Raw genomic sequence first — 17,622 nt, 5'->3', positions numbered from 1 at the left:
AGCTTATTTATATGGTGAAATTAGCCGAATTTTATGCGATGAGTGGCTCTCTCCCCTCAGGATATCGGTTCAGAATCATATCTTGAAAACTTAACAAGTGCATGCCTCAATATTTTTTTAATATTTGAAAACTTCATTAGAGAAAAAATTTTCTGCTCAAATTTTTGGTCAACATTTTTAACTGTACATTTATTATATCAACACCACTTGGTGTCGAATGAAGGACAAACATTTGATTAATGCCTTTTTCAGTTTTTTTCAAACAAATATATGGTTAACATCCTTTTCACAAGTATTTGCTCCTATTGGAAATTAAGCACATTTAGAATATTGTGAGGTCACATATGAATAGCTCGCAACTCCTCTCAGTGTTACCATATCACTGAAGTGAAAATTGTATCCGTGGCTCCCACGGAATATGTCATCGGGAATGTGAGATGTGCTCTAGCTAGATGCAGCTAGGACCTGCAACTCAGCTGAGTTGCAGGTCCTAGCTGCAGGCACAATCAGTAATTAAATTAAGTACAAGTGGATAATTTGTTATTTATGGCCGTAAGGTTAGTGCATTTTATTTTAAATCAAAGGGATGACTTTTGGAGTAATTGATTAAGTGGAGTCTATATATATTCGGTGATTTAAGAACAGTGTGAGAATCTACATCTAGATAATACCCCGCAAGCCGCCTAAAAGGCATATGTGGCAGGGGGTGTTAGGACACCAGCCGTTTACATTAAAAAAAAATGAAGTGCTCTAATGAGGTTGGGACTAGCGTTTATTAAAGTCCTTTATGGTTCGGGGGAAAAACGAATTCCCATATCTATCCGTTCGGCAAAACATCTCTCTTAATTTATCACTTCTATCGGACCTGGAAATATAGTGTGGCTCTAATATTATGTTCTCTGTGTCGCTCTTAAAGATATCCATTCTCAATAGTTCAAGCAATCTAGCCATGGCGCGCAGCCTCCGAGTCTCCAATGGCTCCCAGCCTAATTCGCTTAACATCTGGGTAACACTGTCTGCACGCCCGTAGCCGTTTTTGACGAAACGCGCAGCCTTCCTTTGTATTTTATTCAGTTCGCAGATTAAGTCTCTCTGCACCGGATCCCATACGCTCGCTGCATATTCAAGGTGCGGTCGGACGAGAGCGAAATAGCACCTTTCTTTTACTTTCTCATCCGAAAATCTTCCCACAATACGCTAAACGAATCCTAATTTCCTCAGGGCTATGCCGCAAATATTCTTTATGTGTGTTCCCCACGTGAGGTTCGAGGTTATCGTAACTCCCAGGTACTTCACTTCGTCTGTTGCCTTTATGTTGATACCATCCGCTGCATAAATGAATGCAAGAATGAAACTAATGGGGGCAAGAAATCATCAAATAATTTTCTAAGGATGATAAACTCCAATAGTTTGACCTTTTGAGAGCAATGCTGAAATCCTGATGAAAAGAGAAATCTTCTTAAAACCAAAAGGCAGGAAAACTTAAGAGGCCACACAGAGATACTTAGAGATAAAAGCAATCCACTCTGGATTAGGAGGTGGGAATGACAGCATGAGAGTAAGGCTTCAGAGGGGACATAAAGGAAAATGTGACTTTTATCATGAAAGTATTCCACCGGTCAAGATAGGCTTAGAATTTTGGCTCCAAAGTGGGTGGAGCATTTTTCCATCACAACTTGGATTAAGGAAGTATAAACAGAATAATTGTGTTGAAAAGATGGCTGATTGAAGAATCGAGTCAAAAACTGCATCAAACCACAGTTGCAATCTCCGAGTTGGTGATGAATGAAACATGATGAGGATTGATTATATTAGTGACCCGGCCACTATCGAATTTCTCTTAAATTTTCAAATTCATCCCCTTCTTCTCTCCCACTACTGAAGAACAACTTCTTGACTCTTACCTTACTTCCCACAATCTAATTAACACAAAGACAATGGTCAACATTGGGGAAATGGGGACGATCGTTTCGACAGGAATCAAGGAATATCGGAGGCATCGGGCTCTGCCAAGCAGAGCAATCCGCGGTGGCAGAACACACCTCCCAATCCGAAAATAAATGTACTCTAATGAGACTGTGGCGGAGCCCTTCGTTACGAGCGCCGTCACCAAGGTCAGCCACCTGGCTGAGGTCGTTGCCCTAGGACCCTGAGGTCCCTGCCGGTGCCGCCAGGGTACGCGGAACATAGCGCCAGCAAGGTGCCGCGAGATAGAGACGCGAGGGAGACGCTCACGGAATGGCAAGGGAGAAGGACTAGAGTCATAGACGAACTGTATCGCTAACCATCCAAATAAACAAGGTCGGATTTACTTCCGTTTAATTTATTGAAGTGAGGTTAATCACCTACATATCCCTAACCCCTTCAGAGACAAGGTCAAGATTCTGTGCCTTGAGGCAAAATTCTGGGAAAGACTGACAAAGGAATCCATTGAGATCCAGCTTGCCAGGAACATCCTCATCCGCAACTCCAGGGATTCACTTAGCGATGAGTGGAAACCGGCTCGAAGGAGAATTCGGTTGGCTGACTCCAGGCCAATAATGTGACACCTGACACCCAGTAAACAGTATAAAAGCCGGCCTACTCCATCCACCCTGATGATGGAACACAACTCCAAAACGTCGGCCGAATGGAGAGAGATAACAAGGCTAGAAACCCTAACAGCTGCCTTTTTTGACATGGCTCTTGTCCCTTGCTCTCCCCCCACGGACTTTACCATCACATTTTCCTTCCATTATGTCTCTAAATATATAAATGAATAAATAAATATACAGTATGTATAAAATATATACTCTATGTAGTGAACCTCTTTACATCATAAACCTCCATAATTCATACCACCCCTACAGTCCCGTCAGATTTACATGCAAATTTATAGGCAAACCTCTTTGTAGTGAACCTCTTGATCTCATAAAACCTCCACTTATCATACCAAGGATACACCCTCAAGACTGCCTAACTACCTCTGTAAATTGTACTGAGACAACTAGAGACCATTAATGCAGCCGCGATTACGTACATTGAATGACATTTTTAGCAATAAATGTTTCACGCTTATTTTTTTTCTTTTACACCTTTAACATGCTGTAATTTTCACGTTAACCATGCATTATGGCCATTTTGTTCCAAATGAGGGCATACGTAACAGTAAATAAGAAAAAAAGATATCCAACTATCCTAATCATTTTAGGTGACTGTTGAATTAAGAGAGATCACATCATTTTCTCTTGAATCGTGGTAAAAATCACGAGATAGCACTCGCTTTCTGTTATCATTAATTAATAAATATATGTTTGGTCCCCTCCATTACGATGTAAAGAGGTTTTACTGTAATAAGTGTTAATAAATATAAAACTGCAGCATGCTGTTTCTCAGTACGTGGCCAATCCACCGAGTTCCTCTTCGGCATACATTGATCCATGGTGTCCTTTAGGGGTGTGCGGGTAGTACTCTTTGATCTCGAGTCGAGTTGAAAACTACTCGCAAGTATCGAGTCGAGTCGAGACAAGTATGGTGTTTTCTAGACCAGGCAATAAAACAATATATACTCCAGCATTTTCTCTTTTTCCTATCCTCTGGTACATTTTCTATTCTGAATGCTTATCCTGATGTAAATAGGATAAAATAACTAGGAATGTTAATGATAATTGTGTCAGCATTAGGAGATGAATGGAAATTAATGTATCTTGAAGAATCTTAACAGTTGAAGCATAGTTCAAATGAATTAACCCTTGAAAATAAGGCATTTGCACAATAGTAATAAAGATTATACACATAAGTTAACCACTGGCTTAATGGCCTCGACAGCTCTGCAACCAAAACTACTTGACTCGACTCGACATTCGTAATGCTACTAGAAACACTCGGGTCGAGTGCCAACTTCTTGACTCGACTCAAATTTTGAAGTACTCGCGCATCCCTAGTGTCCTTTCTTCTCCTATTCTTCTAACTAACTCATTTCTCCCTATAACTGTACATTTTATCTTCAGCATTGTTCAGTCTCAAAGACTATTATTCTTTTCTGAACACTTTTTCCGATGGTTCAAGCTTCGGAACCAGAATATCACTGTCCACATTAATGTCACATGCGGTTTCCTGGTCTACAGTCCAATGCTTTTAGTGCGTAGTAGTGGCCTCTTTGCCATTAAGGCCATCTTAGCTTGGGCTATTCAATGTTTGATGTCTGCAGTGCTTCTACCTTACCATGCAATGGTGCTCTTAAGTGGATGACACTACTTATTCCAATCTCTCATTTGAGGCAAATTTCGGCCATAGTTTTCTATCTTCCATACATAAGTGTCTCGGTTTTCTTCTTATTGATTTTCATATTGAATCTCTTAAAATACTTTTCAATTTTGGTCATTGAGTAATTTAGGTCATCCTCATTGCCAGCAGTGATTGTAATGTCACTTGAAAATCTCTTTAATTCCTTGTTTTTCTGGCTTTCATTGCTTCCTCCATGCACTTATTAAAGAGTGCTGGTCATAGGTTACGTCCTTGCTGGACCTCTTTGTTAATTTTTGCCCATATTCTATTTATTTCTCCTTGCATGTACATATTGGCCACCAAGGGAAGATATAGGCGTCCAAATAAATGAATATTGTCATATGCAGCCACTTAAATACTGGAGGCACACTACATGCGTGATAACCAGCAGCTTGCAGGAGAACTCCCGTTGCCTCAGAGGAGCGAAGAGGACATGTTGGGGACTAGGCTTCTAAGAGGGTATATGGTAGACAGTTGCTGCGAGGGATAAAATTTTGGGTTTGGGGGCTGAAGCCCCAAAACCTTACCCCTGGCTACATGTCTAGGCACAGGCAAGTTGAGTCTTGCATGTATGGCCTCACAGAACAGTGGCGGATACATGCCCCCCTTGCGGGGCCGCCAGCATTGCCTAACATTGCAGAACCACAGTTGCAACTTTTTTATCATAAAATGGCATTGTCTGGTGTACGCGCATTATCAGTTTAAATTAACCTTTCTTAAACTTTGTATGTGACGTAATTATTCGTCATTGCTACAAAAGTGAAGGTAGCTCAAGATATCTTTTGAGCCCCACCCCCCTTGAATTTTTTCTGTATCCATTACCAGGGGCACAGCTAGGAATTAAGGCTAGGAGGGGTTTTAGGTGCAACTAATACTTAGGGGTGTGTGGTGGTGTTGCATACCCGCCAGGGTAAGCGGCAGGTGCGGAGGCCCTCCGCCGGAAAAAATTAAGACAAACGGTTCAAAATGGTGATTTTTACGGCCTTCTTCCAGATGTCCTTAACAATGTACCCATTTTCCTCTGGTGTGCTGCCCAAATAGTTGTGTTGTTCTACCAGCTCAAGTTGTCCCCATTTACTTTTATATTAAGCCTGATGACATGATAAAAGAGGGGGGCAACAACAGAGAGGATGGGGGGTAATAGACAGCGGCGTGTCTACAGTGGGTGCTATGGTACTCACGTGTGACCTCATCTACATACTACCCCATGAGCTGCCTCAATAGCCATATGGCAGGGGGTGGTTAGACTTGTAGCTATAAACAAAAAAATAAAAAGAACTGCAAATATTGAGTTTCAACTAGCATTCATTAAAGTCCTTCACTGTTTGGAGGAACAATTAATTCCTATACCTAACCTTTTATCAAAATATGATTCCATTAATTAATTTATACGTACATAGGTCCTGTCAGTCTTAAAAATGTTGAGCAAATTATAGCCTACTAAAGGGAGCAAAATAATTTGGAAAACCCAAAAAATCATATACGAAACAAACGAGAATCCTAGAACTCAAGATATTTTCTTCATCTATTACAGGAAGCTGAATTTCAGAAGAATAACAGGGAAAATTTATTATTTTTTTGTAATAGTATGTTCATTATGCCACTGGCTCTTGAGAGGAGAATGGACTCTTTAAAAGACAAAAAAAAAATTGATAATGAGTGAGACTTAAGACCAGAGGGTGCTCAAAAGATACTGGGTGAAATTGTTGTCACCATATCAACATGTTCTTACTGGGAAACCCAAAGGTGGTAAATCCTTCATTAAAGCGCTGTAGAAGCCTCTGCCACAATAAGGAGGAAGCTCTTGACCATCTCAAGAAATGAGTTTAGAAAAATTCCCAAAAATGGAATTTTACAAATGATTCAAATTTCACGGAGCAAATACCTTAAAAACAAACATCTCTATTATTGATGGATGCCCTCATAGTGGTTGTATCAACGTAACGCCTCTTATTATTCCTCACACTTCCTTAATGATAAATAAAATACAGAAAAGGTAGGCAAATTTCTTCATTTATTTATGTAATAACAACCCTTCATTTCAACAAACATTAACGATGAAACTTCATGTTCTACATAAGTCATGCTTATAAAAACCTAAGAGGGTTTTTCAATACACTCTTCACTCAACAGCTTTCCACAGGCGCAAAACTTGTAAAACAGCTGTGGACATCAAATCATAAGTTGCAATCATTACAAACATCAGTGTACAAATACTTATTTTCATTTAGAAATCATTAACAAATTTTTAGCTTTTCACTGAAGTCAGTCTTTCTTCAGATACACAGTAAAAAGGCCATATTCAAGCAAAGGACACCACTATTTTAACCAACCAACTCAAATGATAGATCATCACATCAAAATAAAATACTCAATGCAAATATTCAGGTAGGATATGACAGGAACCAAAATCAGTAGAGACAAAATGTGGCTGTGGCACCATAATTTTCAAGCATGAAATATAACAGTAATACTGCCATATTCAATCATTCAAAGCAGATCGATTAGGATTTTGAGACAGGACAGGGCACATGGACATACTGCCCAGCAGTTCGGAAGAACTATGTCAACTCCGAAAAGTGTAAACAACATGCTTGAAAAGAATTTTTTTCAATTAGCAACTTCAACAAAATACCAGCATCCAATCCACATAGGTTCAGATATCAACAAAAATTTTGTGAAGCATAAATTATCAGTTATTATAATTCATGCGTCTGAGTTCTAAACTAAAGAAAACATACAGGTTTCTCAGTGGCACATGTGATGTTTTAGCCAGCCACTTACAAAAATCGATAATTTTACCTTGAGATAACAGCAATTAATCAAAAATAAGAGTACCTAAATAACAAGATTTTACAAGCAGAAACAATACAAGATATAAGGTTAATCTAACAGGAAAACTTCAAAGTATAGGTTACATTTTTTGCATGCTGGCAAAAACAATTCACAAGATAAACACACATTATATGTATCTATTTTCCAGAAATATCAGAACTTTTACAGAGGGAACCAAACCAGCCTATCACAGGAGAAAACATGTGCAGCTAGACGTAAAACAGTATGTCTACAAATTTCTCTCACGGTGAAAGCTTCAATGATGTCGTGGACAAGGTGGAGGAGGATCGGGGGGTTCAAATGCACTCCTTCCCCTCCCAACACCTTTGTTACCCCATCCAAATGAACCTCCCATTATGCATTCCCGTCTCCAAGTAACCTTTACCCAAAAAATAATAAGTTTTTGGTTGTGTGAATAGCCCAAATTCGATTGCATATAAAGCGTCCATCCCTTGGTAATGGACTTCCACTACACCTAATTATAGGTCACATATTCTGATTTGCCAAGTGCTTCTGAATAGAAGAAACGAGGCCAATGTGGGCGGGGTGGGATTCAGGGTTTCTAACCCTCCCAAAGAGGTCAGGGAGATGCATATCTGTCCTGGATGTAATATCTCCACATGAACCTTCCCTAAAACATTTTCCTTACTATGGCCCTGAAAAAGTAAGCATGTAGTTTTGGGAAAATTTACTTCTCTCGTGAAAAATGAAGACATTTTCACATCGCTTAAGTAGGTCATTACTCATCCGCAACCCTCTTCACATCAAATTACGTACTGAGCTAGAGTAAAAAAATCCTCTTCCAAATAGAGAATGAATTTTTTATATGATAGAAGTGTCTTCTTGAAATACTTGGCATAAGAAACACCCAACCACAGTTGCTTTTTAACTTGAGCTTTATATGCCGCAACCTCATTTTGGAGAAAAATTAACTGTGAAAAAGGAGAAGCAGATTCATATCTGACCACAGCAATTGTAAATTAAGCATGGAGTATAAAGATAACTCCCACATTGACAAAGGCATAAGTTATGGGAACCAAAAAGGAACAAAGCACGGATAAAAGCATTAAATTGTACAGCATTGATTCTATATGTTAAACTTTCTGATGCAAGGAGCATATTATTTAGTGACGGAGGCAATTGGAGCAATATTACAATGAGAAAACAAGGTGACTAACTTCTTAACACATATCATGATTGTGTAAAAGCAATGATGAACATTACCTGAAGTGGAAATATTTTTTGGAGACAGTTTTGGCGACTTCAGTCAAACAATTACCAAAAAAACCTAGGAAAACCTACTTAAGAAGCTCAGATTTCATACCACTACATCATTATAAGCAGTTTTCATATCACCCACTAATGACATTAACACAGTTAGATAAACAGAAAAAATAGGAGGTTTGGGGATTATGGTAAAACATTATTAATTGTTAACTACTAATAAATATTTTCATGAACTTTCACTGCCATGCTTTTAAGTTTAGAATTCAAAACCTAGGCTGCACACTGTGATTCTAGCGGTCACTTCACAAAACTTCAAACAACAAAATGGCGCGAGATAGGTCAACTATATCAGCTTTAACAGCATAGATGCTATTTTGCCCAAGTCACTATACGAGAAAAGTTTCAAATTTATTCTAAATATTTAAGTACATGATTTAAAAAGAAAATTAATTGATTGTAAACATATTTTAACCTATATATACTTTAATCTTTCATTTACAATTATTTACATGTTACTTTAAACATTGGAGATGCAATTTGTGCACTGAAGTACTGTAGAGAATGTCTATGACTCACAACATTTATGTATCAAAATGATACAGGCATTTACATATGCTCAAGATTTAAATCGGTACAAATGAATATGTTTACTTCTTAACCAACAATAAACTAACAGACCGGCCACTTTGTATAAGGACGACACAGGCACAATGGTGCAAACTTTTGAGGACTCCAGGTTGGTTGTTTCTAAAACAAAACAACTGTCAGCCCATAACAGGTTTTTACTCCATAATCTATTCATATAATTTCATCTTGCAATCAAGTAATGAGGATTTGGGTAACAGAAGTTCATCCTAGTTACCCAATGGAGGAAATCTAGTTGAATATGACAGATGCAACTAGTCAAACAGGCGATTATTTGATTCCCTTACAACACAATCCAGTTAAATTTTCAAAAGCCAATTGTGTTGTGAAAGAGAATTGATAAAAAAATGAACAAGAGGAGATAAAATTGAGAAAATGAAAAGTTCAAAGGTCCTACTTAAATAAGCCTAATCGACATTATATTATAGTTAAAAGGTCAATTATGGAATATATTGCCAGGCTTCAAAATATTTAAATGAAAACATTTCCTTGATTGCTATGAAGCTCTTTAAAAAATTTCAAAACTACATACTGTATTTAAAAGAAGAATATTATCACATTTCCCTAGAAATGGAAGAGATAGTGGCAATAATAATTCAACGAGAGAATTTACTTCATCTCAACCAGATATGAGCACCAGTTCATAATTCTATCATTTAAAACTATCACTTCTCATAGCAGGAAAATTACAAAAACTTCTATTTAGTCCCTTTGCATGACAATATCTAGCAGTAATGATTGATACATAATGCAAATATGATTTTTATTCTCACACTCAATGCATATTTGATCAGTTATTAAAATTTTCAAATGCCTATATCTATATTCCAACTCGATACCTATTCCTTTTAGGATGTGCTAATGGGACATGGTGATGAATTCAATGTGTGCATTCCAAAAGATATGCTCATGGTAGAATTTTTTTCAATTTAAGTTAGAAGAGAGTGAAAAAAATCATAAATACAATTTTAACCTGGTCTCAGTTTACAGTTGGAGGGGTCTAAGGAGTCATGGACAATTACATTAAAACATAGCAGCAAAGTTCATTAGTGTACAGCTGCTGCCATGTGCACTCCATGACCAAAAGTTTAGAATAAGTAGCCATTTGTAATAATAATAATAATCTTGCATTGAATTCCAATTTAACAACAGCTATAATTAAAGTTAGGATTCATTCTCCATGTGATGACAACAAATGTAATATGAGATGCATTATTTTGTGAAATCCTATTTGTCTAACTCTCCAAAACAGCCTTTTTATATCCAAAGTATGTACAGAAGCATTGCAGTAATTTAAGTGCAGTTTTATGCTCATTTTACGATAGGTAATACAAATGTTAGAGGTCATGATTAAGGTGTTCTACTGGGGCTCTGTGTAACATTAAAATTTATTGATGCAAAGTTTTTTAAGCACACATTTTTTCTGAGTCTTAGTTTTACCTTTATAAGAAACTAAGTTTATGAACATTAGATGTTAAGAGTATGTATAGAGCTACATCACTATTCTTTTTAAAGACAGAGAAAGTTAAAATGGTCAATTAGAGAGACTTTAAAAATGTTATTAAAAATCTTTTAGTTATTCGGTCACATAAGTATGCGTGTTCAAATGCTTTAAATCTCAAATAGTGACCAAGACAGCTCTTGATGGTGAAAATGGGTAAACATAACCACTATCAACATAGCAATGATCCCATTAAGCACATGAATTGTATAGATACAAAATTGGTACAAATTTACAAAGGTACAGACAAATCAAAAGAAATGTCAGAAAGATCTGATCAAAAGTAAATTTCTTGCCACTGGGTTTCACGATGAACTTTTCTCATGGGTAGTTTTCGAGAAACTTCAAGTAAATTCTCGTCCATAAGTACTATGACACACAATCAAAGATAAAAATGTAAGCATTTCTTGAAATTGACAAATAGAATGTTCAAACTATAACTCTTGAGTGCCAACAAAATGTACTCAGAAATGTGTAATCCATTAATCCGTTTTTTTCCCTTACCCTGGGAGATAAGAGGAATAAAATGCAAGAATATATTCAGACAGTTAATCCTGAATAAGAAGATGGAATGACGACAATGATTCTGACTGGACTTAGAAAAAACAAATAGTAATACGAGCAGCCTTACGTGCCTGATTTTTACATTGATTGACACCCCACATCTTTCAATTAAACCACACATCTTAGTCTTTCCAGGCCACTCTTCAGACCACTATGCTTTCCATTCCATTCCCCTTGATTCCTATTTACCAAATCGTTTCAAGCTTGACCTGTTGGAAATGCAATATATTCATGATAAAATATAAACAACAAATTGTAGTTTTCACGCTTTTATATTTAACTCCACTACTGACCATATCTTCAACACTCTACGTCATTTTCAAGGACATAGAGTTGAAAATGACATGGAGTATCGAAACCATGATCAGTAGTGGAGTTAAATATTAAAGCGTGAAAACTACATTTTGTTGTTTATATTTTATCGTGGCAATTTACCGAGATTCATGGTGCTAGATGTCAGGCCCTAATGATCCATCCAGGATGGTAATGCGAGGGAACAAGAACTGCCGTATCTTGGAGTGGGAATCAAGACAGCTGGATAGCACAATATTGTGTGAAGAGCCCTCAAAGGCAAAGACTGAGAGTCATGGTACTAGATGCCAGGCCCTAGAGGTCCATAAAGGATGGTAATGTAAGGTAAAAAGAATTTCTGTTATTTGGCATTGGATTCAAGACAGCTGGATAGCATAATGGTGTGGGAAGTGGCCACAAAGGCAAAGGTCTGTGGTTCAATTCTCAGTCTCGGGGATTTCTTCGCCACGGCAATAAATGTAAATTTCACAGCCGTTGATTCAGCAGAGTTGAATTATTCCACACTAATGTGGCTGTTTTAAATTGGTTACCTTGCATTCAACTGTCACTAGATCAGCCATTGCTCACAAATCTTAACGTCACCAACCCTGTAAATACCTCGTGACACTTAGCCTCCATACAGGGGAAACAAAGTGAAAAAAGCAACTTACAAACATTGGAACGATGAGGTACTACCAGGCCAGTTTAGACAATGTACCATGTAATCATTCGCAAACAGTGGAGGCACCTTAGATACTAAGATGAATCATAAATGAGCAGACACGTTGAATTCATGGTGGCCAATTAGAAAAAAAGTCATCCAAGATTTGCTCATATCAACTGTAATTTTCAAATAGGAACGTAATATTTGCGATGATAAAGTCTATAAAGTCCATGGCCATTGACAAGTCAGGCAACACAAATTCTTAGATAGTACCACACGTGGTGCTTAGAAATTAATGGATTACCCATAGGTGTTCTGGCTGAGAAAAAATTAGCGCTTCCTCAAAGTTAAAGATAAGTACCTACTATTTCACTCATAAATGACAGTTCACTGATTTGTGCAATAGAGAAGTTGTATAGATTTTTTCCTTTAAAAAAAAAGATCAGGGGTACATCCTGGTGCGTGCAAAATATTGGATTTTTGTAGCTGAAACACAAAGAAATTCAAACTGGAAAAGTTGAAGAACAGCATAAGAAAAGGAGCAACATCATAGTATTTCAATTATTCTGTAATGGCAGTGTATATAGTCTTCCTCCCATGATTAATAAACCTACTTGATAATCTTAAATTTTGCCACATGATTAAATCAGTGGATACCACCATATTGTACGGGAGGAAAAAAAGCTTTTACAGTATTTGTAAGTATATGATGCTAAAACCTATTCAATATAAGTAGACCGTATCACCTGGAAGTTCGACCTATACTCTATTAAACCAGAAAATGACTTTGTGCGAAAAAAGAATGAATCGAATAACAAGAAAAAATTGTCCGTACATTTACTGAGACCTGAAATATGATTAAGATATAAAATTTAAGGTAATCAAAAATAGTGACCATGACAAGACAGCTTGATTAAATTATAAATGCAATGCTCATCACTAATTACATAATCTGGTCTCAAAAACTAGTACATATTTCTGTGAGAATTACACAAAATTCCAAAAGGAGAACAGGATGGGTACTAGGTTGATGCATCACAAGGATACTACATTATTGTTTCATTTTTATGATTATTGAAAGACCAAATGGAAAATAATGACTGAATAAATGACAAAGAGTTTATATCCAATGGTAATGAAAACCAAAATTAGTACATATACAAAATGCCTAATCACGCTAGTTTTTTTAGTATCATAGCAAAATAAAAAATCCAAAATACAATTTCAAACACTATAATGTCAGTTTTCATAAGACTATATCCCATTTGAAAAAAATTCTTCATGATGGGATGCTGAGGTAGTTCCTTTTCCTCAAAGATATCCCCACACCGCTAGCTGGTTTTGGAGGTGAAATTATTTCAAGCAGAATAATCAAAGATTCCCCAAAAAAATTAGGCATAATTAAGTAAACATAGAAAAATAACGTGAAAAATATCAAGTTGTGCCACTCCGCGTGAGGGGAAAAACACACAAAATTTAAGCACTGAAAAACTAAGGCTACATTAGGAAAAATAAAACTTTTTTTTGATTCAACAATTCTAACTAACTGGCACTTATTTAACTCAAACATATATCAGGGATAAATTACCTACCAAAACAAGAGCCCGAATACAATGGAGTAAATATAAACATTTCAACGAATTGAAGTCCTTTCGGACTGAATTCATCATCGTCATCAATTTCATGTCACAGATTGCAAAACCACGAGATTTATACAGAGCAATAAATTGTGCACAATAGACATTAAAAATTAAAATAAAAAATCTACAAGTATGACCTGCCACTCTCACAATAATCAGTCACTATGACAAGTTGAATCAATGAATGGGAAAATCATAATAAATACAAAATAATGAGTATTGGAAGCTTTTAAAAAGGGTAATGAAGTGGAAGACTGCACGTTTACCAAAATAAAGGGCCAGAAATCATCAATGCAAGCAAAACCATCCTTCATATTAATGTAATTACATCACCATTCACAGCATTTGCATTTAAAAAACCACCATTCCTGGTTTAAATTATGTCATCCATAGTTTCCCCTTCATAAAGCTGTAATATACAACAAGTTTCAAGCTCTTCAACAATCTTTGTATTCACAATGACAATATAATATATATATATATATTTCTTATATGCTTATGTATATGCATGTAACAAACACACCAGTGAATAGGTGAAATGAAGAAATAAAAAGCTTCACCTATAAATGTTTTCATTTTCTCCACGAAAACCTGCGAAATAATTTCATTGTGCCACCTTACCACACACCAAACGTTTGGTTTCTACTCGTGCTCTACCTCTCCGCTTAATCCATCATGCAAAAATTTTCAAAAGGACTGCTTTTATTTTGGCGATTAAGTTCCGGACATATTTTCTCCCCCAGCTCCACATGATCCATGCAACTAAAGCAAAGTAAAATCTAACAAGTGTTGGGTTTATCCTCAACAGTGTGGTGATAATAATTATTATTATATCAAATGCACCTCTTGATTAAGTCACATGCACATATGTTCCTCTCCGAGATTCAACTCCTTGGAGTTTTGTGATGTCACACCAGCAGGCAGGTGTACCATGAAGAGGCATCCAACGGGTCAATGGCAGCTCCCTCGAGTGTACCACCCTACCTCTCCTTGGGACTCCGAGATGCTCCAAAGGCAGACATGATTTTACTAGTCGTGGGCCACTTAAAGCCACCCTCTGATTTTTGAGCAGAAACTTCCTCTTCCGTTGGGATCTTGCCTTGGCCCTCACGCAATTGCTCTGCAAAGGAAAGAAAATCATCAGTTAATTGTGCACAAAATTAAACTACTTCAGCAATACATTCAAGGAAAATAAATATATGTAGCAGTAAGGACATCTGGAAGAGAATTCCATTAGGAAATGAACAGAGAGGAGCCTATGAGAGGATCTATGAGAGAGTAATAAGCAAGAGTAATGTAAGAGTTCAAAGAAAAGATTTGCGAAGAGTTTGATCTGGAGTGTAGCGATTTGCGGTGCCTAAATGTGGACACTAAGGAAGAAGGAAGTGAGACGACTGGAGGCGTTCGAGATGTGGGCGTGGCGAAGAATGGAGAAGGTGAAGTGGACGGAGAGGAGGAGGAACGACAAAATGCTGGACATGATGGGTGAAGAGAGGCAGCTTTTAGATCGGATATGAAGAAGACAGAATGTATGGATACAGCTAGTACCGAGTGGGAAGGGGATGTTGTACATGGTGTTGAAGAATATTGAATACAGGAGGGATAAGAAGGATGAGAACAGGATTTTTAGATAGAAAGAAAGGGAGTAGGCCTTATTGTGAATTGAAGAGGAAGTACAATAATGTAAGGGGAGTCTGCCAGAATGCTCTCTTAAAGTAATCCATGGAAACCTACCTAAATCAGCAGAATACCACGATAAAATAATTGTCCAATTTTAGATTTGACTTTTTTTTTATAGGGTAGGGCAAAAATCAAAAGGTGAGTTGGTTCATTACCTGAGAGAGGTCTCAGCCTCAGGAGTGGATCATTCAACCGCCTGAGGTCTCCTTCAATTTTGGCCACACCGTCCTTGAGCCGGTTGTACTCGTTCACGTCCAGCCCCACTTTCCGAGCCCGCTTGTGGAACTCCAACAGGAACTGACGATCTTTCACATCGGGCAGCAGGTATTCCTGAAATTATACAAAATAAAAGGCAATGGATAAAACTCACAAGGTGCATGTAGTTTATCAGTTACAGCATCAAAAATAAACAGTGAAATATGTGTTAAGCATCCACTGAACTGTTAAAAGAAAATTTGCCACATCAGTAGTTTCGTCCAGAATAGGTGACACAGGTGTAAGGTTTCGGGAACGTGTGATTAAATAATGAGCCACACATAATTTCTCCACCTAAAACAGGCATTAACATCTGACCAAGCACTTGATTAAAACTATTTACTCCATTTATTTATTTTATCCACTTAAAAACATGTGGTACACACAATGATTCATGGCATGACGGAACTTTAATACAAGTAGTGCTTGAAGGGTTAAAAAGTAGATTGGAATTTTCAGCATAAAATATTCAGGGAAGAAAAAAACTCCATACGGTGAAAACAAAGTATACTATGGGGCACATCAATTATAAGTGAACGGACTAGTTTAAAAACTGAAAAAGGATAAGTATTTGTAAGGTTCAATTATGTTATTTATTAGGCCTGGCCCTTGTTCTGATAATATAGTTTGACTCTGACTTTGCTTTGATAAATTACCATGGGAATCAAGGAACCGGGAAAGAATATGGGTCTATGCAGTGGCCTGAAAAGCCAAAGGTCAACGAATTGATTCCTGATCCAGGGGAATTAAGTCCCACTTCAATTATTGCTAATTTTACCACTTCATATTTACAAGATACATTAAAAGAAAATGCATAACATACTTACACCAGAAGATGTAACTATGCTATGAAGTCTTGATTGTGGTTAAAGTGTTATTTTTCTCATTTTATACAGTTAATACGTGACACATGGGAAAGCTTGATGTCATCAGGAACATAAGTTTTAAGGTTGAGAACTCTGTTAATGTTCTCCACTCACCTGTTTCGTAAGTACAAAGTATGCATATGCTGCCATGGCAGTACCATAGGTGACAAAATAGGTAACGGGCTCCATGATATCCCAGGAGTACTCCCACCATGTGAGCCGGGCCAGTATTCCAAACTGCACTCCCATCAAGCCAAGGCCTAACCACGTCATGCTGGTCGTGCGTCGATCAGAAAACATCTCCAGCTCTTTTCGCTTCTGAAACATTAGTAGGGTAAACAATGAGAATGGAATTATTGACCACACGAGCAGGCCATTCTCACTGTGGTAAGGGCATGATATTGTCAAATTACAAATTTGACAAGGTAGCTGCACAACTTCCCATTTACTTTGATCTTCGAATTTTCTGTAATGATAATGGACCTTTAGCCAGAGAAGACAAAAAAATTTTAAAAGATGGATACAGAGTAAAATTCTGTCACAAGAGACAAATATTCAAACAAAATTTCTTTCGTCAAAGCTGAAAGAACAGTTGAAAATATGTATATTCAATTGATAATTTATCCACCTTCAAAGAATGAGACATCATGATTCATGCCACAATCGAAGACAATGGCATGACAGCATTGGAGAAGACACATTCGTTTGTCATTTGTTTATAATTGATTTGTTTAATCCTATTACTGCCAGCCCATTCCAGTCGGGATGTACGAAGACTGCCAAGGCTATTTTCCGGAATTAGCAACATTTCAGATTTAAAAATTTTTCAGCTACTTAATTTTGTTTAATACGTCTAGATTTTTTTCCCAATTCTTGAGATATGATTACATCTTATAACCATAGATAGATTATGGGGGTTTACATAAATCACAGCCATTGAAAAGGCCACAATCACGAAAAAAAGTGGAATAATTCGGGCCGATAAGTCGTCCCCTGGCAGTTTTCACTCAACCAACGAGGGCCAATATATCGGCCCAGTGGCAGTATAAGGGTTAAAGTAAAAAAAAAGGGGATGAAAAGTAATTTATACGTAACATAAGACCAAACAATATCATTTTGTGGCTGAAAAGAGTCAATACTGAAGGGAATCCACTAAAAGAATGATTACATCAACACTACAAGAAAATC

The 17,622-nt window shown here is 37.1% G+C and overlaps 1 protein-coding gene across 1 annotated transcript in view; it reads right to left on the bottom strand.

Moving 5' to 3' along the window:
• Positions 1 to 6,261: 6,261 nt before the first annotated feature.
• The window catches only part of LOC124160142 (calcium uniporter protein, mitochondrial), an 807,757-nt gene continuing 796,396 nt past the window's right edge, over positions 6,262 to 17,622 (bottom strand). The window contains exons 6-8 of the mRNA XM_046535899.1: positions 16,549 to 16,752; positions 15,469 to 15,643; positions 6,262 to 14,753 (exon numbers count right to left, since the gene is read on the bottom strand). Of these exons, the coding sequence (XP_046391855.1) occupies positions 14,614 to 14,753; positions 15,469 to 15,643; positions 16,549 to 16,752 (519 nt within the window). The 3' untranslated portion in view covers positions 6,262 to 14,613. The remainder of the gene's footprint in view (positions 14,754 to 15,468; positions 15,644 to 16,548; positions 16,753 to 17,622) is intronic.

The sequence above is a fragment of the Ischnura elegans genome, chromosome 6 (genome assembly GCF_921293095.1).
Source record: "Ischnura elegans chromosome 6, ioIscEleg1.1, whole genome shotgun sequence".
In the NCBI taxonomy this organism is placed as follows: domain Eukaryota; kingdom Metazoa; phylum Arthropoda; class Insecta; order Odonata; family Coenagrionidae; genus Ischnura; species Ischnura elegans.
Note: the sequence above shows the minus strand (reverse complement) of the source record. Positions and strands in the feature narration are given on the sequence as shown.